The sequence below is a fragment of the Poecilia formosa genome, unplaced genomic scaffold (assembly GCF_000485575.1).
Source record: "Poecilia formosa unplaced genomic scaffold, Poecilia_formosa-5.1.2 Scaffold9, whole genome shotgun sequence".
NCBI lineage: Eukaryota > Metazoa > Chordata > Actinopteri > Cyprinodontiformes > Poeciliidae > Poecilia > Poecilia formosa.
Genome location: NW_006799948.1, coordinates 1,648,813 through 1,676,420, shown reverse-complemented (window position 1 = coordinate 1,676,420; position 27,608 = coordinate 1,648,813). Strand labels below are relative to the sequence as shown.

At 38.0% G+C, this 27,608-nt stretch overlaps 1 protein-coding gene and 2 long non-coding RNA genes across 7 annotated transcripts in view; 2 read left to right on the top strand and 1 right to left on the bottom strand.

Moving 5' to 3' along the window:
• The window catches only part of LOC103156035 (uncharacterized), a 214,043-nt gene extending 204,604 nt beyond the window's left edge, over positions 1-9,439 (top strand). For both annotated transcript variants that reach the window (XR_478107.2, XR_478108.2), the window contains 2 exons: positions 4,625-4,713; positions 8,041-9,439. This is a non-coding gene — a long non-coding RNA (uncharacterized LOC103156035). The remainder of the gene's footprint in view (positions 1-4,624; positions 4,714-8,040) is intronic.
• tafa5a (TAFA chemokine like family member 5a) overlaps positions 8,975-27,608 on the bottom strand; it is a 159,084-nt gene continuing 140,450 nt past the window's right edge. For 3 of the 4 annotated variants that reach the window (XR_478102.2, XR_478105.2, XR_001659503.1), the window contains exons 4-5: positions 18,371-18,544; positions 8,975-10,134 (exon numbers count right to left, since the gene is read on the bottom strand). Coding sequence is in view for 1 of the 4 variants with exons in the window: in XM_007577908.2 (XP_007577970.1) it covers positions 10,126-10,134 (9 nt within the window). In the remaining 3 variants the exon portion in view is untranslated. The remainder of the gene's footprint in view (positions 10,135-18,370; positions 18,545-27,608) is intronic. The other variant, XM_007577908.2, reaches the window with a different exon arrangement.
• Positions 10,144-15,268, top strand: LOC103155996 (uncharacterized). Its single transcript, XR_001659513.1, has 2 exons — positions 10,144-11,412; positions 13,910-15,268. It is a non-coding gene; the product is annotated as an uncharacterized LOC103155996 (long non-coding RNA).

Below are 27,608 nucleotides of genomic sequence, written 5' to 3'. Positions count from 1 at the left end.
GCACATGTAGGCAACCGACTTCTTCATACGGTATGCCTGGAACGGCGAGGCAAGACGCGTGGGAAAAAAAAAAGTAACATTCCTTCTGTCACATACATCTACGAACGAGAGACATTCTGCTCAGGAAGACAGATTGAGACTCAACACCTCACTTCATGCCAAGCTGCTGCTCCTCATAAAGGCCCATTTAAATGTATAGAGGGGTGAAACTTAGAAAAAAAAACAAAAAAAAACTTGTCGGCTGGAGGTTAGGAAACTTCCTCTATCAGGAGGATTCCCCCAGGGGTTGTTAGAGGCAGAACCACACAGCTTTCACCCCACGAGACGTATTGTTAGTGGAATGAGCAGGCAGAATTTGATTAAAACATTTCAAACATCATTTGGCCCACAATGTGGCGCCAAGATGCTCCCCCGCAGAGTGCACTTAACACCCCGATGATCAGAGGCGGGAGTCCTCTTACACCAGCTCAAAGGTGAGCCAACAAATCACTGTAATGCATTCAGCGTGCGGTTTCGCTCTCGCAGTCGCTGCCTCCCGCCCCTCCTCCTCCGCCGTTCCCCAACAATCGTCGTTAAAAATTCATTAGACGCTGTTTGTGTCGCCTCTTCGAGGATGTCGCCCTTGATGGCCAGCTGTGTGAGAAAAAGGCAGCTTCGAACGGGCCGGAGGGGATTGATGGAGCTCCCGGTGTGAGCTGAGGTACTCTCCGTGGCTTTGATGCATGCGTCAGATTACCGGGTTACAGACATGCTCAGAGTCGGAATGAGATTCTCAAGGAGCTTAGAGCATAACCACAGACCGCAAAGCCCGGCAGGTTTAACTGCTGTTGGGGCTCTTGCAGCAAAAGGGCACTTGGAGACTTTAAAGTCGCACTAGTGGGATGCAAGTCCGATATATAGAGAAGGCTCAAACGTTGCAAATTACTCGTAGTTCTGGTGAGTTTGTGGTGTTCCTCAGTTGGCTTCACACCATATGAAGGAACGACCCTCTGTACGAAGCGAAGAACAAGTGGCTGGTTTTTACCAGTCATGCAAATAGATAAAAGAAACGGTAAGAGTACCACACTTCTAACTTGGTGGTCTTTTTAACTTTAGTCACTTGGATTTAATTCGCCTTTACTGGTTTTTATGGTCAGGTGTGCAATATATTAATATTGCAGACCATTCTGCATGACCAATCTCTACCAGATGGGATTTTAAGACTGGAAAATCTCTCAAAAATCTTCTATAGACGTTAACTTGCTAAAAGTACATCTTCTTTTTCCTTTCTTTGCTAAAGTTAGATTAGAGTTTTTGACATAAAAACTCAAGGTATTAAAAAAAGAAGTTGATCAAGAAATTAAAAGTTAATTTAAATCACTAAAGCTGCTGCTTGCATGATGATGACTGATTAATCAGCAGGAAAAGTTCATTTTAGGACCTGAAGAACGACATAAGAGCCACAGCTAAAACTGACCACACTCCCATTGTAATGTCAGGTTTCTGTGATGTAACAAAATGAAACATTTTCAACATATAATGTGTCCTTTTCCTTCTACAATTCAAACCATTCAAAGGAAGAAAAAAAAATGGTGAGGGAGTCCAGTTACACAAGTGGGAACAAATACTTTGTTGAAGCTCCTCTGTGTTGATTTCAGCTGCTGCCTTTATTCTTTGGTCCAACAGTCTCTCAGATCTCAGATTATAGAAGCGATCTGTCGTTTTTCAGTGAACACACAGACTTTCCATCAAATTTGGTTCTCAATATTGGTAGATTAAAAAAAAAGTCCTTTTCTAGATGTGGTTGTTGTGCTTCGACACAGTGATTAAAAAAAAAAAAATCCCTCTTCAGCTTTCTAAAAACACCTGAATGTTGAAACGATTCACTCATTTAAATGTTTTAAATTATACTTTACATTGAATAATCCTCATTTATAATCATGACAAATGAATATGAGTAACGACTACTGATATACAGGATTAATGGTTGACTTAATTACTTGTAAACATTATTTTTAAACCTTGAGTTCTTGAACTATCGAGCACAAAAGACTTGATGTAAACAGAACTTGAGTTGATTTAGTAAAACTAGACGACCATCTTAGTGGAATCTCTTACCGTAAGTTAGTAATTTACTAATTACTAAAAACTCATTTGGTTTACAGTGTTTGTAGTTTCTGTTTTACGTTTTCATCTTAGAGAAAACCCACATTTTTTTTGTTTTGGGATTCCGCTCCATTGTATTATATGTACATAAAGTTGTGTATTTTTATCACCTTCTTCTGACTGATGCATTATACAATTTGCTAAAAGATGCAAATGATCTAATGTTGGGAAGATTCTACAAACACAGGACAGTTTTATTGGATGCTTGTGCGTCCAGTAACATTGAATGCTGTTTGTTTGTCCAACATTATTGGACCATTTTAATTGTAACTTTGACTGATTTGCGTCTCCATTGAATTTAAGAGGAAACATGCCATTTTAAAGGCAAAAAAAGGCTCAAAATGATTCATTGTGGTTTTATTTTCTTGCATTTTATCCAGGGTGTATGCTGTTTTGAGACCCACTTTTATTTTCCGTAATCTTTGCAGTTCTTTGGCGAGAAGGCAATTTTTGGGAAGGCAATTTCCCAAATTCTTAAAAATACTAGGTTTTCAGTCACTCACAATCCGCTAATCATGCTCAATGGCTCCCCAAAAGTTGCAGCAGTAAAGGAGCGGTAAAGTAGTGAGGAGACGAACAGGAGCCAAAGCCCTTGACACGGGAGAATCACCTGCCTATTGGACCGGTGAGGCGGGTCGGGCAGATAGGAGCTTGGCCGGCACAGTCAGTGCACTTGGGCTAAGTCCTGTCCTGCTGCACCACGGCAGCCCGCCGGCCATAATGAAATCTGACAGGATGTAAATGAGTTTTTTAAAGAGCTGGTGAAAGCTGGTCATTTTACTCATTTAGTGGTCCAGTGTGTTTGGCTGGGTCTCCACCCGTCAGCCCCGCACGCCTGCCCTCACACGGCACACTCCACAAAACCTTGATCTCCTATAGAGCAAACTTGTATTTCATTCAAATAAAAATATTCCTTCTATGTTGTTCAAATAATTTTCTTTGAAATGGCTTGAAAATTTAGAATGATCAATTTGAAGGTTGGAAGAGAAAGTCAGATGGAGATTTTAACTGTTTATGAAATAAAGGGAAATGTGAGATATTTTGGAGAAGAAAAATACGAACAATCAAGTGTTCAGGATGCATTAGTGGGAAATCAACCATATCTGAAAACTGCTGATATCTACTAATGATTTACTTGATTAACCCCTAAAGGTTATTTTAGCAAATGAAAAAAACAACATTGGTTTTGGCACAGAATTGCGAATTTTCCTCCACATTTACTTCATATGCAGATTTGGTGGTGCATCTCTGTGGATCTCTTTTTTATTATCTGCCTTGTGTCTTTTAAATGACATTTAAATGACAGATTTTTAGGGTCGTCTCAAGTAAACTTCTTATAAACATTTCAAACTAAACTTAAAATCCATCTGACTTTGCTTATATTTTTTTCAAATGGTTGAAGAGCTTTTTGCTCAAAAGCTCTTAATTTTAATAGGTGCCTTCTCATAAAAATATCGCCTGCAATGTGATTTTTTTAATGTGCAGTGACCTTTAAGAATCGTTTGACTCTTTTCAAAGAGTCGTTTGACACAGTCAGTTCAGATCATCGGTTCTTCTTAGACATATTGGATGATGACATACTTCTTGGGGCAATGCTAGCAAATGTCTGAAAACCTTTTTCCATTTCTCACTAAGTTTACCTTTAATGAGCTTATTCAGCTATTACATTTAATCCCCTGTTTCTGTGCAATATCAGTCACACCTGCAGGTTAATGAGCAGTTTGAATGTTGTTGCTTGGGTTTGTTTATTTTCCTCCTCTCTGTGGTTGTGCCTGTTTAAAAATTAAATGACTACTTGAAATGGCACTTTCTATTTAATTGGGTTTGTTGAGTTTATTAGTAAGGGCCTTCCATATAGCTTCCCCAGGTAGCTGCTGGAAAAAAAATAAAAAAACCCCAGTGCACCCCCTGTTGGGAGCCGCTGGCATTAAAGACCTGTTGTGCTGCTTTAAAGATTTGTTTATGCACCGTTTAGACAAAAATAAACACTAGCTATTAAGATGATTACAGGTGTCTGCATTTTAATGAGGATTTATAATAGCAAATAAACTCAATGTAACAGACTATTAGGATTAGGTCTGTCCTATTAATTATTTACCTATAAACTAGCAAACAGAAGTGGAGAGTCCTGCAAGGAGAAACTCTTCTGTTTGATCCAGCTGTCTCATGCAGACGCTCCCAGGGAGGTTCACCAGCACCACTGCAGCATTAATGAGCAGCAATAATGACTAAAGGCACTTAGTTAGAGTTAAATGGAGCTTGAACACCCAGCTGACAATGAGCTATCTACCGCAGAGAGGGTTATCAGGGGGAGTAGAGGCTGAGTTCAGAACCAAAGCTCTAAAGCTTGAGCTAATTACTGTACACAATACTATGGCCTTGCTATAGTGTTCAAACCTCTTGAGTGTTTTAATAAGTTTCGCTGAGACCAAAATTGAACTTTCTAGCCTAAATGATTTTTGTTGTTTTGTTTTAAAAGGCAGCATCATCCTGTGGGGTCCTGGAATCCTGGAAGAAAACTCACCATAGGCTGCAAAAGAGGTTTTCGGTCCTTGAAAATGAGCTCAAGTGAGTAACACTGACGTTTTCGATGTCATGGTATACTATGTCTCTCAGTCATTTTCAACCTCAAACTACAATGTCTGTTGAGGGATTTTAGGCGTCATGCTATACTATGTCTCTTTCCACCTAATTTTCTACATCATTTTATATTTTGAGTCATTTTCGCCCGTTTTGAACGTCATCATTTTTGTTGTCATAGAATACCGAGAGATTTTACCTAATTTTCAATGTCATACTATATACCATGTCTCAGTTGGCCTCATTTTTGATGTGGGTCATTTTACCTCATTTCAACATCATGATATATGCCATGTGTAATTTTACTTCATTTTCAACATCATATTATGTACTGAATTTCGACATCTTTATGTTCTCTTTTCTGTTGTGCCATTTTATCTCCATTTCAATGTCATACAAAAATCATGTGATTTTGCCAAATTTTTTAAGTGATGGCATACAATGTGTCATTTTACCTAATTTTATCTCAGTTTTGACACCCAAATATACTATGCATCATTTTACCTTTTTCTACATCATAGAATTCATGCAATGTATACTATGTCTCATTTTGCCTCATTTTAGAAGTAATGCTATATATACTGTCATTTTGCCTCATTTAGAAGTCATACTACAGTATGTATACTATGCAAAATGACACATAGTATAGCATGACCTCTAATATGTGGCAAAATGACACATATTATACTAATATGTCAAACTTGAGCCAAAATGAGACATAGTATACTATGTCTCATAGTTTACTATGAGACATAGCATTAGAGGTCATGCTAATGACCTCTAATGCTAATGACCTCTAATGCTATGAAGCGAAATGACACATAGTACAGTATGGCATTGAAATTGAGTCCAAATGAGACATAATACCTCATTTCGCTATCCTCAATTTATCATAATACCGTCATTTATCCTCAATTTCAACGTCATACTATACTGTCTCATTTGGCCTTGTTTTAGAGGTCATTTGCACCTAATTTCGACATCATACATATTTTAGATCGTACAGTATGTATCATGTACACTACGTTGAAAATCAAGTAAAATGACAGCATGGTATGATGATGAAAATGAGCTCAAATGAATAGTATAAAATGACATTAACAATAATTCGTCATTGTTAATGTCATTCTGTACTAAATGAGGTAAACTAATGTAGCAATGCATGACTTTGAAAATTATACAGCATAGTATAAAGTCAAAGTTGAGCTCAAATGACACAGTTAGCAGAATGTCTAAAATGAGTTAAAATGTCATGTAGTGTACTATGACATGACATTGACATGAATGAAGTAAAATGTCACATCACAACAAAAGAAGATAAACTGACACCGTATAGTCTGACTTAAAAAAATGATGCAACATGAAATAACATGACTTTAAAAAAAAAAGGTACACTGCTTCGTAGTATAATATAACGTCTAAAACGAGGTAAGTATGACGTTAAAAATGAAGCCAAATGAGACATAGTATAGCATGAGGTAGACAATGAGGTAAAATGTCACATATAATGTTGAAAAGGAGCAGGAGACGCAGCATATAGCATGTCACAAATGAGCTCAAATGATGCATCGAAATGGCATCAAAAATTAGTGACAAATCAAATGATGTCAAATATCAGCTCAAACTACAGAGAGCATGTTGAAAATTAGCTAAAACGATGCAAACTATCTATGATGTTGAAAATTAGCTCCAATGACAGCATGATGTCAGCAACGAAGCCTAATGACAGACACAGCACACAGAGCGGGGAAACTGTTGTTAAAAGGTCTGACGTGGGATTTGGTGAACTGAACTCGCCGTTAAATGAATAGCAATATGGAAAATAAAAAAGTGCTTGAACTTCTTTTTTCCTAAAGTTGCAAACATGTCACCCACTGAGTCAGTGTTTGTTCTCCCGCTGTCCTAAACCTCACAGATTACCAGCCATGCCAAGAGGATCTGAACTGTTTTATAGGCTGAAGATATTGGCACTGTGAAAGCATCCTGGTGAGGCAAGCAGCTGTGCTGGCCATATTGTGTATCGATCCAACTTGCGCTGCGATGGCTGCACTTAATCAGATTTATATTGTAAACAAAGACTTGTAGTATGAGATGTGAATTAGCAGGTAAATGTTATCCATCAAAGGAAATAATAATATTTTGTGCAGCGCAATGCAGTATTGGTATTTCAGAGATTTATCTGGCCTGAAAGCAGAGGCAGAGTCTTTTCTCCTCTGGGCTTACTGCAGGCTGCTTGTGTCGCCTCTGCAGGCTCTGCTCACCAGAACCTTTAACTAAATGGACAGATGCATGGATTCAGACAGCAGGGCACAGTCGGAGCTGCAAATGCGCTTTTACTCGGGTTATTTTTGCCCTAAAATTTAATTAGTTTATCTGACGGGTTTAATTGTGACAAAAATGGAAGAAATCAGTAAGAGGGAGAACAGTTTTTCAAAGAGAAGTGGAAAAAGAGCCCCAATCTTTAAAATCTACCCTGATATTCACACTCTGCAGGTCTCTTTTAAGAACATGGATGCAGATAATGAAGGAACCCCACAATGATCTGTCCTTATCAGATTAGAAGATGAAACGGCATAACGGTGAACATTGTCAGATAATCCTCAAAACGTATTGTGCAGATAATTAGAGTTCAGTCTCATTTATTAAAAATATCCCTACAGCACCAAGCAGCCAGTTGAGAAATAGAGACCATATCTAAGGAGTAACTTCCACGACTGCAAAGTTTATATTGTCTTCTACAGAATATTTCAATCGGATCAAAGGAAAAAAGGGGGTAAAGCCTCTGCTTTCTAAGAATTAAAGTGCCTATTTTTCTGCATCAAATAACTGACAGATCTACAGTGACTGAATCAGATAAATGATTCAGGTAACAATGTTATGATGCTGTTGTGTTTCTAATCTTTACAACTTCCACACATCAGTTTCCTGCAGCCCTCTTGGTTTTTTTCTTCTTCTATTGACTCATTTTATGTTTTCATATCAAATATAAAAAAGATATCTAACGAATCTACAAATTGTCTAAAGATTACTTTGTTTTTATCCTCCATCCTAGATAAAAATTGTAGTCAAAATTCACTGTGTTAGTGTTTTGCATCATTTTACTGCAGAAATAAGAACTGAATTTCTTGATACGTTTAAAGAAGTCAAATAAAAACAGTTCAATTCCACCCAGATATTTTTTCCCTGCATGGATTCAGTGATAATGTTGTTTACCGTTTTGTATGGAAAGTAATTCTGGTCCAGGGCTCAACTGTTTATCAGTTTCTCTCCTGTGATATTGCTGCAGTAAGATGTATATTTTGTTTTCCATTAAAGGTACTCCAAGCCCAGAACATCCGGTTTGTCTGAGGAGGAGTGAATGTCAGATTGAACTCTGGCCCACCTAAAAACCATCTGGTTGAAGTGAACTTTGACTCTTCTGACTGGAGACGGCTCCAAAATTGGGAGGTGGACTATAGCGTAGGGCATTCTGGGTAAATGCAACCAAAACAACTGCATGAGTCTAACCTTAGCTGTACAATTGGGTTGGGGTGTTTTACCACAGACAAAAGAGAAAGTGCTAAAATTTGATGCCGCTCCATCGTTGTTTACATTTTATGAAGGAGGAAGTTGCATTCGGTGTCTCCTTCAGAGGTTTTTATGCACTGTGGCTTTTTATGACTGTAAAATATCACAAAAAAGGCATGGACATTAATTATTAGAAAATGCTGACATGTTCAGCTGTCTTCTGAGATCTGGGGGGGGAGAAAAAAAAAAAAAAGATGAGCTGCCCAGGTCTTCATTCTGAAAAATAATCTGTAAAAAATACCTGAAAACCTGCAAAATAAATGAAACACACATTCAGACCTCCCACCACCAAAACCACCTGCACGTTTCTTGTTTTCTTTTTTTGTTTTTTTTCCATGTATTTAATTTATTCTTAAAATATTTCATGATAAAAAATGTATTTATATGACTATGTTTGCAGTGCTTCCTTTCGGTACCGTTCCTCTCTGCTTCCTTCATTGTCCGGATCGCCAACGGAGAGAGGCTGGGTTTGTGCGAACAAACACAAGCACCAAAATAAATTAAGAGATCAAAACCCGTTGAGGGGGAAATGAATCAGTATTCCACATCGTGTACAATACAATATCATAGCAAATTAGCAGATTTCAATGGCGTCCACTCACTACCATAGATTTACAATGTTCTGTTGGCTGCACATCAGTCCTCAAGAAATTGTGTCGCTCTCCTGTTTTTTTTTCTTTTTTTCTTGTTAATGGTTCTAATAAGACTGACTTGGAGATGACCATGAAAAGAAAGCAGCTACCGAGGTGTGAACAGAAAACCATAGACTACGAGCCAGCAGTAATGAGAACAGCTTTTGTTCACGTTCTACTAAACTGCCATTGTGACCACATTTAAGTCCAATAAGCTTCTCTACAAAGGTACAACATATAAAATTGTTAAATATATAACTTTTTAAGGGCCTTTCAAAATACATTTAATGGCAATTCTTCGCTCTTCCCGTTCCGACTCGACAGTATCCGTCCGTACTCTCTGTAGACGTGTAGCATTTCTTTCCACGTGATTCTGTCCGAAAACCATAGCTACTGAAAAATCACAAATCTGTTTTTTGTTTGTTTTTTGTTTTTTTGTTGTTGATACATAGTTATACGTATGCAGTACCTATAGTTCCAGTTCCAAAATACAAGTTATGGGCTTCAGTCTGAAGGAAAGAAAAAAAAAGTCCAGAAGGTTTTAAAAGGACTCCATTGATTCGATTGTTCGCTTAGAGAGATTTTGTAGCAACCCCCCCGCCCCCAAAAGAGGAATAAGTCTCTTTTGCCACCTCTTGTTCTAATGATCATATTTGTTGTCGTTTTGCTCTTTGGTCTATAAAAATAAAGGAGTTTGACTCCAGCAGAAGGCCTATTCACAGCAGAGAGCGCACAGTTTGGTTTTTACGGCCTCGTCAAGTGGTCTGAAGCAACAGGGTTCGGTCTGTAATGATCCCAGCTGTGCTCTGGAAACTCCCCCACTACAGAAAGACTTGGAGAGGTGGCGATGGTGGTTGGTGGTGGGGGAATCCCTTTTTTTTGTTTTTCTTTTGTTTTGAAAATGCAGCGAGCAGCTCCTTAAAAATTGGACTTCCAATGACAAAAAAAAAAAAAAACCCAAAAAGCATTTTAAGGTGTCCGGTCCTCTGCGGCGTAATAAAAGTTTTTCATCGAACAGGCAGATGCATTGACGAGGAGGAAGGCGCTGACCCGGTGACAGACGGCATGAGGGAGCGGTCGGAGACCCGGAGGCGCGAGTCACTGGAGGTGGGAAGTGTTTTAATAGTGAGTTTGTCCGAAACCCCTCAGGAGCACAAACTCCCTCCGTCGGTCACTCCTCTGTTTGGCACCTCTGGTTGTGTTATGACACCTGAAAACACACGAGAGAAAAATAAATTAGGTTTTTCACCTCACAAAAGAAATATCTCTAAGCATATATGTAGCAGCTTATTTGCATTTTTCATTTTTACTGCGCGTTTGTATTAACGACTCTTCAGGGATGCACCGCCATCTTTCTGTTTGCATTGTTAAACATGAAACGTTTCTCGCTTTCTATGGCAGGAGGTGTTTCTTCTCACTTTATGGTTTAAAATATGTCGGTTTGTAATAGGAGGCAAGAAACGGAGAAGCAAAACAAAGCAAGTCAGCCTCAATGGGGCCTAGCAAAGAAATTCATACCTTTTCGACACTCTAAACTTCAGAAGTCAGAGGTTTGTAACAAACACCTCACATCACCCTGAAAACACCGTTACCATTGTGGCCTATGATGGTCAAACTTTGATTTTCTTCAGCACAGATAAGTATGGAGTAACTTTTGAGAAGCTGCAGAGGTTTACAGGGAGAATTTGTTGAAAGGACAACTACTATTAAATCTGACTTTTGTAGTGCAACAGCTGAAAGAAAGCCTGTTTTCAAGTGTAATACGTTTTGTTTGTATAGCACTTTTTTTAAACAGAAAGATAGTTCAACGTGCTTAGATGAAGGCTGCAAAAGACTGATTACTGAGACAAATAGATTTGATCAAGGCCCAAACATGTTAAACACTTGTCAAATTCCTGAACTAATAAAAATTGGTTTGTGGCAAGAAAATTGCAATTTGCAGATGCACTATTCAATCTGAGTTTGCGATATTTTGTGAAGATTAAGCAAAACAGCTTAGTCAAGATGGACAAAGTCACATTTCCTTAAATGACATCTTTGACTCTTGATTCTTATTCTTAAAAACAACCAAAAATCAACTTTCATTTCCCCATAATTATGGAATTTTTGTGTTGGTCAAAATAAAATAAAACCCCCCAAAAAACAATCCAATTGAAGTCTGTTTACACATCACTGTATGTGCTGCTTATTATTTTTAACTTCAGACAGCTGCATTGTCTGTATGCTAGGTTAAGCTATGGGTTGCTATCCTTGGCCTATTAATTATTCTGTTACAAAACAAATTGCTGCCATTTGTATTTTCTTCCAGCAAACCTGTTGCCAGTCTGACTCATGATCCATCATCTGATCTGTTAGCGTTGTGTGGAAACAGATGGTGCTGGAGTCAACACTGGATTTCCAAAAGGCCTGACGGAGATCCACTCAGGACTTACAGTTCTCCTCTCCACACTCTTGAGTACAAATTACTGAAAAAATGGCCCACGACACAGTGAGTAAATAATTCAATTTCCTTTTGACAATAGCAGACTGTACATTAGTCAGTTTTTCAAATATTATCAGAAATTTATAAAGACAATAAATCAAAATTTGTATCATACGAAATTGTTCACATTAAAGGTTTTAGAGTGGTATAACTAGACAAAGTGGTGAGGCATGGTTACTTTTTGTGGGATGAGACAAAATGGCAACATGTAGAAACACAGGATGTTTTGAGCTTGTGTCAATTGCCAACCATCTTACTGACATTTCATACCAGCCCTGTGGAGATGTTGTGAAACTTTCATACTGGCCTACAAAGAAACATGCGTCGCATTTTGCTGTTCCTGCTAATTTAAAACTTTATATTTAGACTACAAAACAAAGATTTTAAATTCTTAAATGGCAAAAACTAGAGAATCAAAATTATGCTCTGTTACCCATCAAGTGGGGAAAAAAATGGGAAGATAGGTTTCAGATGGTTTGTTTACACATATGAAATGTTTGGAATGAAATGACAATGGAAGCAGACGTTCTCTGCATTTGCTTTTTCTTGAAGGTTTTCTAGAGATAAGTTAGTTTCCCAATGGGTTTCTCAAGGTAGGCTAATTTCTCGAGATAATGACTTCATTTCCCGATGGTTTTGTCAAGATAAGATAATCTTGAAAATCCAAACGTTCCTCCAGATTAACTCGTCATGGTGACAAAACCATTAGGAAATTAACTAATCTTGAGATGGACATTGGCAAAATGTATATGCGGAAAACGTACGCTCTCAGCTTCCTTACAGTGGATGGGTATGAAAATATTGGTATTACTTTAAACATTTCCCCATGGTTTTGTTGAATTAATCTCAAAAAGAGAGAAACCTCTACAAGCTCAAATTAGGCTAGTTTTAAGTAAAAACTATTAAAACAATATAACATTTTCTAAATCAACTGCATTTTACATTTACTTGTGAAAGAATTGTGGCAAAATAAACTTTAAATCTACAAAATAGGGGCTGTTGCAAAGGTAATTTCCCCTTCATGTCTCAAAGAACTGCAGTCAGGTGAATGAAAGGAAAAAGCACCAACTATCTTTTTAAAAAGTAGTTTTAAACTTGCAAACAGCTTGCTTCAGTCTTTCATCATTTATATAAATGCCATATTGTTTTTTTTTCTCTCCAACACTTATCTAGAAAACAAAAAGGCTTCTTTTGTTCCGTGCGGTCCCTTGTCATGAAAATCACATTTAGCCGTTGTTCCTGTGCAAATGAGGATGTTAATTACAGCCCTCTGATTGCACTGTAAGAGTGTTTTACAAATCAAATATTTAGACATATTTAGTGAGTGTAAGCTAATAAAAGCAGTTAGTAACAGTGCAGAGACCGTGTGAAAAACATAATCTACAACAGAGAGCTTCTTCCAGCAGCCTCCTCACCATCTGGCCACTGCCAGTCACACAGTTAACTTGATAGAGGTACCGATGCCTTCCAGGAGCGCTGCAGCCACTGAAGCCTAATTCATAATAATAAACTCTTGACGATTTCACAGGGTGCAATTTGCCATGAAAGAGGCAGGTGTTGAATAGAGTACTATCATGTATCACAGATGACAATGTCTTATGCTTTGGGAATATTAAACATCCCACTGACTCTCGGTTTATTGGAGATAATGTCATGGTTTTGTTGGACCTGGACATCAAATGAGCCAAATCATTAAAGGTAAAAGCAAAGTCATGACAGCAAACTGCTTGGCCAGACAAGTTTTTGATGCCACAGTGTTCGTCTTTTAGAGCCTCCTAGTGGGCATAATGACATTTAAATTACACAAATGAAGAAGAAAAAAAAGGCAGAATAACTGCAGAGATATTAGAAAGAAATGCAAGACTAGCTGCATAGTAAGTTTTCTATGATTTCTTTTTGTTCACATTTATACTGTAGTAAATAGTTTACTGTTATTACCATACCCAAATCTCATTTTAGGAAAACGTAGGTGCTCTATTAAAAGCAGGTGCAAAGTTCATACAAAATTCAAAGTGAAATTAAATTTTATAATGGCAAAAAAAAGTAGTAACTGAAGTAATAGTTACTTGAGGTTCATCAGATAAGATGTTAACTCTTTTTAAAATTATGGTTAGAAGAACTCTAACCCTCAAAGACCAGCAGACCAAATGGCCCTGTATGTCCTTGAATTTGTAAGAGAGAGAGAGAGAGAGAGAAAAAAAAAATATATATATATATATATAAACATGCATCAAATTTTTTATCTACATGTACAGGACCTAGGAGTCCATGGATTTTTTTTCAATCTGATCAGAATTGACAAAATGGCAATATGTAGGTGTGTAAGTCATATTGACCCGACTCAAACAGAAACACCTTGGGCCAAAGCAACCTGATGCATCCATGTGACAGTAAATGAAGCTGTTAATTCAGATTCATAACTGCAGGAGGATTCTTTAAGGAATATGACAAAATTCATCTGTGTTAACATGCAATTTTCTCTTGTTCTTTTGTTACGGAGCAGCCAAACAATTCACTTGATTCGTACCTCCCATGCCTGGGAGGATTAGTTCCAGGATGAGGAAGACATTCGATTTTAGCTATGTTACTTGGAGATTCTTTTCCCTTGGGGCTTCGATTGATGCATGGAAATGTGCATACCTCAATGCATTGCATCCGCAGTTGTTCTGACTGAACATGTTTGCAAGTGGATGAAAACTGTGCGCGCACAACATGGATGTTGATGGGAGTTCTAGGAGTGAAAATGTGCAAATATGGCAGGGTTGACATTTTCTGTGTGAACTCTTCCTGACTCCCTTTCAAAATGTCACTGTGCCGAGACCCACGGTGAACGTGTGAATGGACACACTTCAAAGACAACAAATCTACACCGGCTCTCCAAAGTACTCATTCTTGTTCAACATGAATAATGCAACAGCCGAATGACGAAATGATTTTGTACAATCTTTACACAGTTTGACAAATCTGACCTTGCTTTTTGCATCACCTCGCATTGCTTGGTGCGAACTTCTCCTTGTTTTATGTCCCAAGTCTTTTTGCACTGAAGCGCATTCTCTGTCTTGCTGCAGCACAATAGTTTTCCGGATGAATATTCATAAGAGAACAAGTAGGTTAGGAGCGATCCACAGGTTAATAAGGGACGGGAAATTGCTCATTACATGCTGTGATGTTGGGATAATGCCTAAAGCAGATGCCGAGATCAAAATCCATGAACATGTATGCACGGACCTCCAGACGCCGGTCCCTGTCTCACATTAGGATGGGGGAGTTCAAAGCTATCAGGGGTGTTATGTCATTATCAGGCCTTTCATAGCGCATTTCCTCAGAACATCAAAGTAAACACATTTCACTCTGCATTCAACAATAAGGATCAGGACTCAGTTCTCAGGAGGGAAACATTGAAGCAGATTTACTCCTGGTGGCATGTGACAGTCGCAACAGAATGGCACTGATTTGTTTAGGATACTAGATAACTTCTTGGAACTGTCAAACATATTTAAAACATTTGTAATTGAGTAAATTGAAGGGTCAGTAATTAATTGCATTTTAATCAAAAAACATATTTGTTAAATAAGAAATGCTTTTTGGTGCTAAATTATATAATAAATCTACACAGGAACTCAAAGATATTTATAGTTTTTATTCTGTTATCTTGGTTATTCAGCGATCAGACTGACACAAAGTGCTATTGCATCTATAGCTTTCAATTTTAACCAACCTGTGATTATTTCTTTAGATATGTGAACTATAGATGCTGACATTAGCAATGGGGATGTCTCAGTTTTAAATAACATTGTTTTGTATCTTGGTTATTTTATTGTATTTAATGTTCATCTTTCATTAAAAGTGACTGTCAAAGGTCCTTTTAGGATCGGGTTGCAAATTAGTTGTTGCCACAAACTGATGTAGGCATCATATTGTCTTAAACTGAGTTTCAGTCAACAGATCAACAGAATAAAGTTGTATTTTGGACTTGAATACCTCCAGCGATGATCTAAATGTCTGTAAAACATGCACACAACAAGCGTGTTTCCCAGCATCCTGTTAGATTGTGTTTTGAAACAAAATTTAATGTCAGTGGGCTAAGAAGTGGTTTATGGATGTACCAGAAACATGAAAATACAAACACTCCGGCCTGAACATTTGTATGTCAAAAAAAAACAAAAAACATTGTTTCACATTTTGGCTCGTTACCATCACATGTTATTGAGATTTTAGATGTAAGGAGGACCAACAGAAAATGCAAAAACAAAGTAAAATGATGGATGAGTAGGCCTGTCACGATAACAAATTTTGCTGGACGATTAATTGTCTAAAGAAATTATTGCGATAATTGTTTCAAGACCTTTTGACACTGATTTAATGGAAATTACCAATACATGCGATTTCCTGATATTTATTTTCAAAATAACACGTAACATTGGAACTGATTAAATAAACAAAACAAAAATAAAATGGATTCTCAGTCTCCATTAACAAAAAACGTACTTGAATAAAAACTAAACAACATAAAGCCAAAGTGGAAATAAATATTGCATTCAACCGAAAGAGTGCAGATTATGAAGTCTGTATTGCCCTTCAGTAATCTCTAGATTTAAATAGAGAAAAAAGGCACATCCGACTTCCTAATGCAATAGTTCACACTACACCATTTTTTGCCCCTATTTTCCCCTTATGACAATCTTAGATCGTTGGCCGATCTGACCGATCACCCTGCAGTGTGTGGTGTGTTACGGTGGATCGTCGTGGCCGCTCCGATCTAAATCAGGGGTTTTCCCCGAATAGGAGCTTAACGCTGAATGTGACAGGTAGCCAAATCAGAAAGCGCGGATTCTCCTCTGCGCTTTCTGAGGGGAAATTATGGAGGAGAATCCCAAACAGCTGAAACAGCGCAACCCGAAGTCCAGCGGACATCGGAGATGATATGTGGAAACATTGATATTTATTCAACATTAAGTGCGAAGACTATAGAAATGACAAGGGGAGGAGTTGGAGCCAAATGGCTACTGCAGTTGATAAACCCAGTAGGTTTTCAGCTATTCTTCGTTAACGTAACATAAATAGGTTATAATTATTTTCATTTAGTCAGGACTGTGATGTATGTGAAAGGTAGATTCTAGTAAAGCACTGATTAATGCCTGATTTTAAAATTGGTTAACTGGACTTGTAGCCATTATTTTGTGCCCATGTGGCTGGACACCACAAGACACGACAAACCTGATTGAACCGTTATACCGTAGATTTCTGTCGGCTAATGTGTCTCTCAGGGTTTGAAAATGGGCCGACAACTTGTGTAATGTGCGCTGGACATTAGACTAAGGAAATGAGGAAGGGAGGGTCAGTAGAGAGCACCGGAGCTGAGCCTTTTTTCATTCAGTGTCATCAACAGAAAGAAAAAAGGCCGGAAGAGACGATAAAGCCGATAATTAAAATGAGGTCGATAGGTTTAATTATCGTCCGATTAAATTGATTTATCGTTTATCGCGACAGGCCTATGGATGAGGGTTTTTTTTAAAGCCCTTCTTTGTTAATACTTCACAGAACTGACTGACTTCAACTACTACTGTAAGGCAAAAATCGAATGGGGGCATGTCACCAACAACTTAGTAGAGAGAACATCAACTCGACACTGGATTTTATTTAGGGGTCTCAGATTGAAAGGGGTTCAGTGCAGGGTGCACATTTTAACATTTTAATTAAGAAAATTGTCAAAAACCAAATTATTTCCCTTACATAAAATCCCAATAAAATACATAAAGTATAAAGTTAAAATGCAGAAAATTTTAACAGGTAGGAATACTTTTGCCTGGCAGTGTAAACAGAGAGAGACTCAATTAAAGGACTAAATGCTTCTATCCTGTCTGAGTAAACAGAGCTGCGCACTACAGCTGTAAGAGTCTACAACAGGAATCGAGCTCTGTGTCTAAATATAGTCTGGCATCTGCTGTGGACACACTCGTCTGGACAGAAAAGCAGCAGGATCAAATCTTTGCTTTAAAAGCGAATCATAACACCGGCCATAAATGGCGACAGTATTGACTCAACAGACGAGGCTGGCTTTCTCCATGAGAGCGGCCATCTTTACGACTTCGGCCTCAACCCTTTTATTGTGCCGCATGTTAAATTTACAGCACGGCTACTCTCTATTTCCCAGTCGCATGTATTAATATCCCGGTCTGTCTGGCGCCCTGCGTTGTTTGTCAGCCTGATGCAACCTGTCGCAGCGAGGCAATTGTAAGGGAAAATATAAGGTGTGCCTATAAAAGTTAGGGGGGGAAATAGTGTTATTAGATTTGCTGCACACATGGATTTTCAGCGGCTAAACATACACAAGAGAAAATGAGTAAGGCAAACAAACAGCCAAGCAAACACTGTTTGTATGCTTGATGTTGTTGTTCTTTAAAGCTTGTAGGATAAGGCTATAAACATCCCTATGAATAAAGTGCCTCGTAAATGTCTTCACACTCTGATCTCTATCATGTCTACAGAGTGGAAAAAATATACATGCTTTACAGATGATTTTTTATCATTATTTTTTACAATTTAAATTCTAAAACTTTCATGCAAGCGCTTCCCTCCAGAGCTGCCGTAGCCCACTGAACAAAAAGCATCATGAAGACAAAGTAACACAGCAAACAGGCCAGGAATAAAGTTGTGGAGAAATTTAAAGCAAGATTTGGTTAACTGTTCAATACATCTGTCAGAGTTAGGCATACACCTGCTGCGATAAAAAACAATAAATCAAGTAATAGCGTGATAAGTTAAAATGAGTGCGATAATTTTCAGTTGTATGCTAGTTTGTTTTCCCACCTGCAGGTGGCAGTATTTCTTATCTCTGCTACACTGCTTCTTCAGTCTTAATTGATGTCAAGTTCAAGGTTTTCCCGCCCTGGTCACTGATTTAAATGAGCTTTCTTTAAAATAAAAAAACCTAAGGGTTTTTAAAACAGGGTTTTTATTGTACCTTGCAGCGTCAAAGAAGCCCTTGGTGCTCTGCGACCAGGGTTAGGGTGGAGTTGCTGTTGTGTTGGTGGGTGGTGGTGGTGTTGGTTGGTGGGTTTTGGCTGTCTGTCAAGGGGTCATCAATGCTCTCCATAGTGCAAGAATGTCGAGGGGAACTCTTGTCGCGTCATAGAGCCTGAAGGAAGAGAGGAAGAGGGGAAGGGGGCGATGGTTATCAAGTCCAAGAGGTTATTTATTCTCAAATTTAGACAGTCTTATCCCCCATCAACACCACCACTACCACCTTATCTAGAAGGGAAACTTTTAATTTGCAGGTTGTTCTGGGCTTGTGTTGGTGTAAGAATGGTCAAATAGTGCAGCTCTGGCATTGTTAAAATGTTGATATGCAGCATTCAAAAGGAAACGATTGTTATTCTTGAAACAGCTATGGAGTTACTGTAGAAAGATTAGAATTAGAGAAAGTATGTTCTATGTTGTTTCTGTTTATCGGAGATACCTCCAGAATTTGGGAGTAGAAAGGATAGGAAAGTTAAGGATGTTTTTCTCACACTTCAATCTAATCCAATAAACGACACTAAACAAGAGTCAATAGCACATAGAGATGGATTGACATGAAATTGGTAAAAAAAAAAAATTAAAAAATTCTTTGTTAAAATCCTTTAAAGTCCAGTAAGAATGCAAAACACTTGGTGTGGATATGAATGCAGAACTCAACTGTAACAACCTTGCCTTAAAACTCATGATCACATTAGGGTTTCCTGTCAGAGCAGAGCACATGAAAAACTAGAGGATTCTTTTATTATTGTATTTGTGTCATTACAGATTTATGGAAAATCAATCAGGTGCTGCTCTCGCAAAATGGAGCCAACTCCCTGGAAACCTGAGATGTTCGGAAACTGTCAACTCACTTAAATCAAGAAAAAAAAAGGCTTTTACTTGTTTATAACGCAGTATTTTAACACAAGATAATGCGTAAATGTATTAATTTATTGCTCTTTTCATTTATTTTTTGTTGCCAATAGGATTTTTATTACCTCTATTTGAATTAAGCTGTGTAAGACTGGTGCAAGCCAAAGAAACACTGCTTGCCTTTCTTGAGCCATTATTCATTTTCAATCTCAGAAACAGAAAGGCTTTAAATAGAGGTTAAATACAACATTTAGATAAATAGTAACATATTATCATCGTAACGGCGCTGCAGTTACGACAAAAACTGCAGCGCCGACATTCTGACATGTTGAATTATGTTTCAACTCTCAAAAGTTCTTTTCTCAACATAAACTCCACATCAATCGATGCTTGTAAAGCCACTTTCTTCTCATCCATCCTGAAGTTGTTAAAGCGGTAGAGCAAAGCAATGTGGACACTTGGCTGAAACACAAAAGTGGACTTTTCTACTCGCTGCACAGAAGAAGCTTAAATTTAAGCTTACTTAGCAGATTATTCCTGCAGGCGCTTAGTTTGCTGATAAGAACTTTAAAAGATGGACTTTACCATGTCCCTTCCTCTTGCTTCACTCCCTGTTAACACCTCCCCAAAAATGGAGGGAACTTGTTCGCTTCAAGACAAAGCAAAGTGCTGAGTTTGCTCACTGCAGAACGGGATGCCGCCAGACGGGGCTAACCGTTAGCGGCAACAGTGTTTCTTTATCTTTCTCCCTTTCTATCAGCCTGTATGGGGGCCCGCCTGAGCAGCTGTCTGCTTAGTGGTGAGCCTGTTCAGCCCTCAGCTGGATCCATCTGCAGGGCCCAGAGGGATCAATTACCAAGCCTGGTACCGACCCACAACCACTGTGAGGGGGAGGCTGCATGGTGATGGAGGGTGGTGGAGGGGCTGGGGAAGATCCCATCAGGCCCAGTCTGAACAGGATCCACAAAGTCAAAGAGTGGAGGAAACGGGCTGTAAGTGGGGGCGTTCAACACTTTCTAACAAAACCAAGCCTAAGGAGATTTTTTTTTTCAGATCAGATTAAAAACTTTTTTTTCTAGACACGATATTTAAAGGGGCAGTAAATAATAGGAGACAGAGAAATTGGGTTTTTGTCTCTTTAAAACCCCCTGATCTTTCAAAAAGTCCTTCTTCAGGAAGTCATCAGAACATGGTTCCTCCTTTAACCCTTTAGTAATGTTTTTACCAGCATTGACTGAGAAGTAGCTCGTACAATGAGCTCAAAGATGTGCAGTTCCACCAGGTGTTTGCTAATTGGTGCTGGCTAGTCTGAAGGAGCAGAGTGGGGGAAGGAGAGCTATGTGAGGCAGAAGCTCGGAAGCTGCAGGAGGGAGGAGGAGCTGCGTCCTCGAAGGCGGAGCTAGGTCAACCCAGGCATTTTGCACAGCTTACTTGTTAGGTTAATGGAAAGGTTAGAGTCCTTGTCAAACGGCGTTTTGACTGAAGTCCAAAGGGTTGGAGTCCCAGTTGACAGCGTCTCAACTAAAGTTCTACAGCTTTTTATTTGTCTTTCTCACCGTTTACGTTTGTTTTTTGTTTTTTTCACTGTTTCTTTGTTTCTTTTTTTCTTTTTTTTTTTTAATTCTGTTTGGCATTTTTTGCTGCTTTGCTGTTGTATTGTGCTATACTTTTATTGTTTGATTGATTTTGAATGGTTTCAACGGGATATTATTGCAGGATTTCTCAAACACACACTCAAGGTATGTTTTTGATAATGTAAAGCTCAAAAATATTGATTTTACACAATATTGCACCGTTATGCAGGGATAAAAAAATAAATAAAACAGTCCTCAGCTCAGTGCATATTATGCACACATGAGTGTCCTCTTCCTCCCACATGGTGTCTTGAAAGTCTATGAAATATGCATATGCCAACTCATGAGCTCATACATTATCAAATATTATATCTTCTCCTCACTCGTCTGAGTTGGAGTGTGACAGTTCATCTTGTTTCCTAATTTCTGTCTTCTGCTTTCCTCGCTGAAAAAGTCTTGATTACTGTAATCACCATCTTTCTCTCAGTAGGTGCCACTTTCTGCTCCAGCACACTGTTTACATCCTAAAAAACTGACAGTCAGAAGCAGCCTAATGGAACATATGATTAAGAACCAGTCAGAGGATTATTACAGTGTTTGCTAATGTCCTTCCTGTATTAAAAATGTCGTGTTGTGACGTTTGCTTTGAGTAAAAAACACAAAACTGTGACGTCTGCAGCAGTCTTTATAATGGCAAGTGCATTTTTTATTATTTTTTTTTTTTTCATTTAGCTACCCGATAGGGTTTTGCTGCTTTACTGAAAGTTATACAAAAAGGTATAGTGAAGTTTGAAATATAGTTGTTTTTTTTTTTGTTTTTTTTTTATTTTACCCATTTTTATATGTCAGATTTTTTCAAGTCCTTTTAAAGAGGCCAGAGAGCGACTGACTGACAGAAGGATGCAATACTCCACTTTTCCCTCAAGATAAAGCTGGCTGTTTGGAAAAAGTTTTACTCTTGGAGAAAAAAAAAATTAAACCCATAGTTATAGTGTAGGAACCCAAAGACACAAGGCAGGATGGGAAAAGAAAAAGTCCAGAAACAGGAAGGAAAAACGGAAGGAAAGAATAAAAGAGGGAAGAAAAAAGGAAAGACAACATTTAGGATGGGATATGGAATAAAGTCTTGGACTACAGGTAGTTTTCAAAACTACTTTCTTTCTCCATGCTTATAAAAATATGGAAAACACTGCAGAAAATTACATAATTGTCCAGACAGAGCTGAAACTGTAAGAATAAATGGCTTCAATAAACGCTCATGGATTTTTTAAGCTAAAAAGCTTATTGTGATAGCATGAAGCCATAATATTATTACTCAGACTTAACATGGACTCTGCTATTTTCCAGTTCACCTTGCTTTTGTGAATATATATAATATAAATTAAACAAAGAACGTGTGTTAAGGAGCCATGTCATTATTTATCAGAGCAAAACAGAAATCATTGTGAGAAGATAAGTGTGCCCAAAACAACCTTAAATACCTTAAAAAAACAGAACATTTACTTTCCTTTGACAATGTTAACATACGTTTTCCATCTTTAAAAAAACATATTTGTACTTTTCATATAGGATCTTGTTTTTTCACAGTGCTATATAGCCTGAAATTGCACACATAATCCCCCAGTGTACTGTTGCGTTGGCTGCTTTAGGAAGACGCTGTGTTTAAACGGAAGAGTATGTCGTCTTCTGCTATACGTCGCCGTCTCAGCCACACTCTCTCCAGAGATGAGCAGCACTGTGTTGTGCCCTCCATCATTTCAGACTGGCAGATCAAACGGTGCAGAGAGCTATTGCAGTCGGCATGCATGAGGGGAGCGAGAGCTCAGAGAGGAAGGGAAGGGGGGAAAAAGTGAGAACGGCGTAAAGGGAGAAAAGCAGAATCCCCTCAGGTGATCTGTGGGCCTTTTGTGAAGCACGGAGAGAGAAGCAGCATGGTGGGGGAAAGAGTGGCTGAGAGAGACACTTCCAAGGATGTCAGATCTAAAGCAGCGTAAACTGTTGAGCTTTTGAAAGTTGATGTGCTGTCACTCTTGGGTTGCTGATCAGAGTCTGACTAAAGAAACTTTTTTATTTAAATTAAAAACTGATGCAATTTTGTGCACCTGATTTTGTTGTTGTTGTTTTAGGACAGGCTGTGTACAAATGTATCCACAGGAGGCTTTATTTAAAAAAGGAGATTTGTTTAAGGAAAAAAATAAAATAAAATCCAGAGATCTTTATGTAAAAAAACAAACATTTTAATAATTTCCTGTGAATGTTATGAATTTTAAATTAAAGGTATTCAAGCCATCAAAAAACATACAAAACACATTTTTTTTTTTAAGTATCTTAACGTCTACTCTTCCATTTAGAGCCACAGGAGGCATCGGAATAATAAAGGTTTGAAGTCCTTCAGCTCCGACTGAAAAAGGAAGCGCATCTAGGGATGATTATGCTCACCAGGTGGCCGTGGTGGGTGAGGAAATCAAATCAGATTACATTTGCACCTCAAGGGCAGGCCACAGTGAACGATGAATCAGTGACAAGGTTTGGTTTAAAAAAACCCTACCTCACACTTCCTTTGATGCACCCCGGCACAAACCTGATGCATTATAGTTATTTTCCCATTTGTATTACCTCACTTCTTTTAGTCTGCTGCTGTACAAAATGTACAAGCAGCACAATTTGTACTTGCTATCCATTTTACTGATCAAATGGATGGTTGTATGATTGGGAATTAAACATTTATTAATTTGGACAGAAAAAAATAGCTGCTTCAAAATACTTTCTGAAAGATCAACAAACTTTAAATTCTAATGAACATTTAACTTCGGAGCTGGAAGGCTATTTAAATATCCAAAATAAATGAACAAAATGGCAAACAACAAATAAAATAAATTATGACGTCTCTAAACAAAATTGTCCTTCAAAACAAAAGGTCTAGTTGAGACTCATGAAATAGACTGAAGCCTTTTATTATCTGGTTTTTGTTGGAAAGAGACAGAAAAGAGAAAACAATAAATCATATGAATGAAAATTCTTGAGTTTTTTAATATTTATTATCCGTTTAATAGATTTATTCTTGCGACAGGATTAACCACACACTTATAAATCAAGACATTTCTATAAAACTAGTTTTTCAAACCTTACTTTGATCAGATTTTAGTTTCTATCTTATTTTTATGAAAAGAAAGACCTAGTTGACCTTGTATTGTGTGTTATATCCCCCTATGTCTTGGAAGAAAAATAGACTTAGTTTTGACATATTTTTTATCTTCATGTTATTTAATAAATAATTCTTATTTAATAAATAAAAGCCCATCCTCCATGCTAAATAATGCTTAATAAAGCTGAAATCAAATTCTAGTGGTATGTTATCTTTTTTTTTTTTTTATGCCAGATTTAAAATTTCAAAAACAACATAAACCTGGAATATTCGCTGGCTGTTGTGACAAAATACATTTGCGTCTCTGTATTTTATTATTTAGCTCAAAATGTGCTCCAAGATAATCCGTTTAGAGGCTCTTACCACATTTGTTATTGTTACCACATGCATTAATCTGAGCTACTTTTGTTACTGCATGCCCAGTTATTTAAAATAGAAAGTTATCGGAGGGCTACAAATTATGTTCTTGGTGGGTGTTGCCCTTTCGTGGCTGCCGTCATCGAGTCCCGCTACTGAACGTAACCTCATTCCAAACCTCAGTCAGCCATAAGCCATGCATACATCAATCTTTCTATGTTTCATCTGGAGCTGGCCTTGGAGAAATCTATACGGCGTTTCTTTATTGACAGCCGTAGCTGTGCGCTCCTCAAAGCAGGGTTAGCACAAGATAAATGCATCACGAGGGAAACGGCAGAAGTACAGACAGGTGAGAAGAAGAAAAAAAGAGTTGGAGGAGGGGGAAGAAAATCAAAAGGAGTCAAGTGAGGAGAAAGCAAGTTTGAGGGGAAGTTATTTTTATCCTGAAACACGCAAAACAAAAGCTGCAGAGTGACATTCTGTAGGTTGAGGGAGGACAGGCGCATATATCTAATCTGTCTTGCAACTCAAATCCAGCTTAGAGAAGAAGAGGTTAGCAGTGTCATCCTAAAGAACAATTGCCTCCTGTTCAACAGAGACAGCAACACTTCATAGAAAACTGACCAATAGACACACACAGACGCACACACAATTAATATCTAACCATATTAGGACTTCCTATTGACTTTAATTGATTTTAGTTACTACATTTATGACTAAACCTAACCTTACACCTGACCATAATCTCATCCAATACCTCTAAACCAGTGTTGGTCAAACTTTTCCAGGCTGAGGACCATTTAACCCATTTAACAAACGCTAACAGACCACCTAACTTGAAATTGCCCCGGAAAAGCACAGCATCTTAATATATGCAAGATGAACTAAAAATATTAGTCTCAACACACTTATTGTTTTCTTAGTTCATCCTAATGAGAAGTGTGGTGATGTTTTGTAAATTTGACTGGCCATGACACTACTATGAACAAGTCTAAAGTGTGGATTCTAAACTTTGCTTTCTTTCAGCTCAATGTAAATATTTTTTTATTTTATTTTAGGTGTTGTACAAATGCAGTTGGTCAGCGTGGGGCGCACCGCTGCTCACCGCCTCGTCAGCGCAGCTGCATCAGTGCAGCCCTAAGCTGGGCAGACCTAGACCTACATCTGTGTCCTGGTGGTGTGCAGTGTGTTGTATTTGTATCCTAAAGTCACAAGTTTTGTAATAAACCCCAAGAAACTGAAAAATATCCCTCCAGACATGGATTGCTCCAATCATAAAAATAATACTGGCACTGTTTTCTCTCCACCGGCTCTTCATTTGAATGGCCAGATCTTAAGCTCCATTATTATTTTTAAACACAATCTGTTGGTAAGCACAGTGTCTCAAACAAACTATTGTATACACGCAGTACATTGTGGACGACTAGGGGGCGCCCACAGACCAACAGTTTGAGAAAGACTGCTCTAAACCTCTTCACTGTTACCAGGTTTTGGTCCCCATGATGCACATAGGTCTTCTGCAACTTAGTGAAATCTCACAAAAGAGCCTTACTAGGGTAATATAAACAAATACACGTATATATACACACACAGTACTTCCTGACATTTGTCCAGAATAGCTCTTTATGGGGTTATGGGGCTGAGTCAAATTAACTCGGCTTAGTCAAATGCCCCACGGGATGTGTCTGTTTGTCAGCACTGATGTTTCTTTGCCGAAACACCTGACGGACAGGTCGGACATGCTCAGTGGACCGCAAACAGCCCGGAGTTATTCCTAAATAAGACGGGCAGTGGGCTTTGGTTCCAGTTTGAAAGCCCTCACAGAAGGGGCTATTCTTTCAAAGGTTCAAGTGAGGAAAAGTGAAGAGTCTCCCTTGAGTAAAAACCTCAAATGAAGTCTAAGTAAAAATTTTTTAAGGAATCTATGTTATCTAAAAATTAATTCAGATGTTTTTAAGGTTTTATTACAAGCTACTACTACACAGTTTTGAGCTTTACCTTTTGGGTATTTAAAAATATTTGTAATCATGAGAGAAACAGACAATATAAAGGAGCACCATCCACTACCAGCCCCTTATTAAGGTAATATACTTATTGAACTACAATTGGCAAGCTATGAGTGTAAAGTTGCTGACTGTGTGCTGGCAACCAAAACAGATGAAGAAGGAACAATCTAATATCAGCTTGTTATGCTTCAAAGTCAGGCACTGAGTACTTTCTGGTATCAAGCTACGCCAGGTTTTACAAATTCAAACCCCTGTGAGTTTCCTTCCCACTGTCCCTACGGGTTGACACACTTTTAATGAGATGTTGGACGTTGAGGTGGCCAGAGTTTTCTTTGACTAACAAGATCAGGAAAAACCTTTCCCCCTTCCTCGTCTGTTCCTTCACACTGTTGTTTGGCCAACTGATAAAAAGCTACTACACTTTTCCAGGACATAAAAGAAAGATACATTTGTCGGCTTAGAAATATTTCTGATTGCGAAAACAGCTGACAGTAATTGGTGTCAAAACTAAACGTGGTCCATCATTCACTCTAAATGAGGCTGACTAAATGAAATAAATGATATGGCACAGTTAGGATTGTTGCATCCGAGGTTTCATTTACATCTTCCCCTCATGCATTCACACATTCTCTGGCTTCTTCCAACAGGTCAAAAATATGCATGTTGGTTTATATAGACTCTAAATGGCCCTTAAGTCTCTGTGTGTGTGTGTGTGTGTGTGTGTGTATCTTTATTACCTCTGGCACCACCTCAAAATGGTTAGATAAGATTAATGTAACCACAAGAATAATCAATGTATAATGCTACAGTGGGAAAAATCGTTGCTTTCTCATTTAAAGTTCTTACTAAATGTTTATTTCTATTTTATGTAAATACCAAAATCTTAGAAAAAGTGGACATTTTCAGTCAAAATTTAAATAGCATGAGAATTTCACAGTAGTCCATGCCAGTTGTAATGTCCCTTCATGTTTTTCTTATATATATATATATATATTAGGGCTGTTGTAAACGAATATTTTAGTAATCGAGTAATCTATTGATTATTCTTACGATTAATCGAGTAATTGGATAAAAAAAAATTATAAAATGAAATATTGGTAAATCTGGCATAATGCCGGTGTTACTATCAGATATCAATATCAGTCCAATTTTTCATATTTGAGCATCCCTAACAGTTGCTTTTTGTAGTTTAGAAAACTAACCTGTAACAATAATAGCTCACTTTCTAAGTTAACCAGAAGAAAAGTT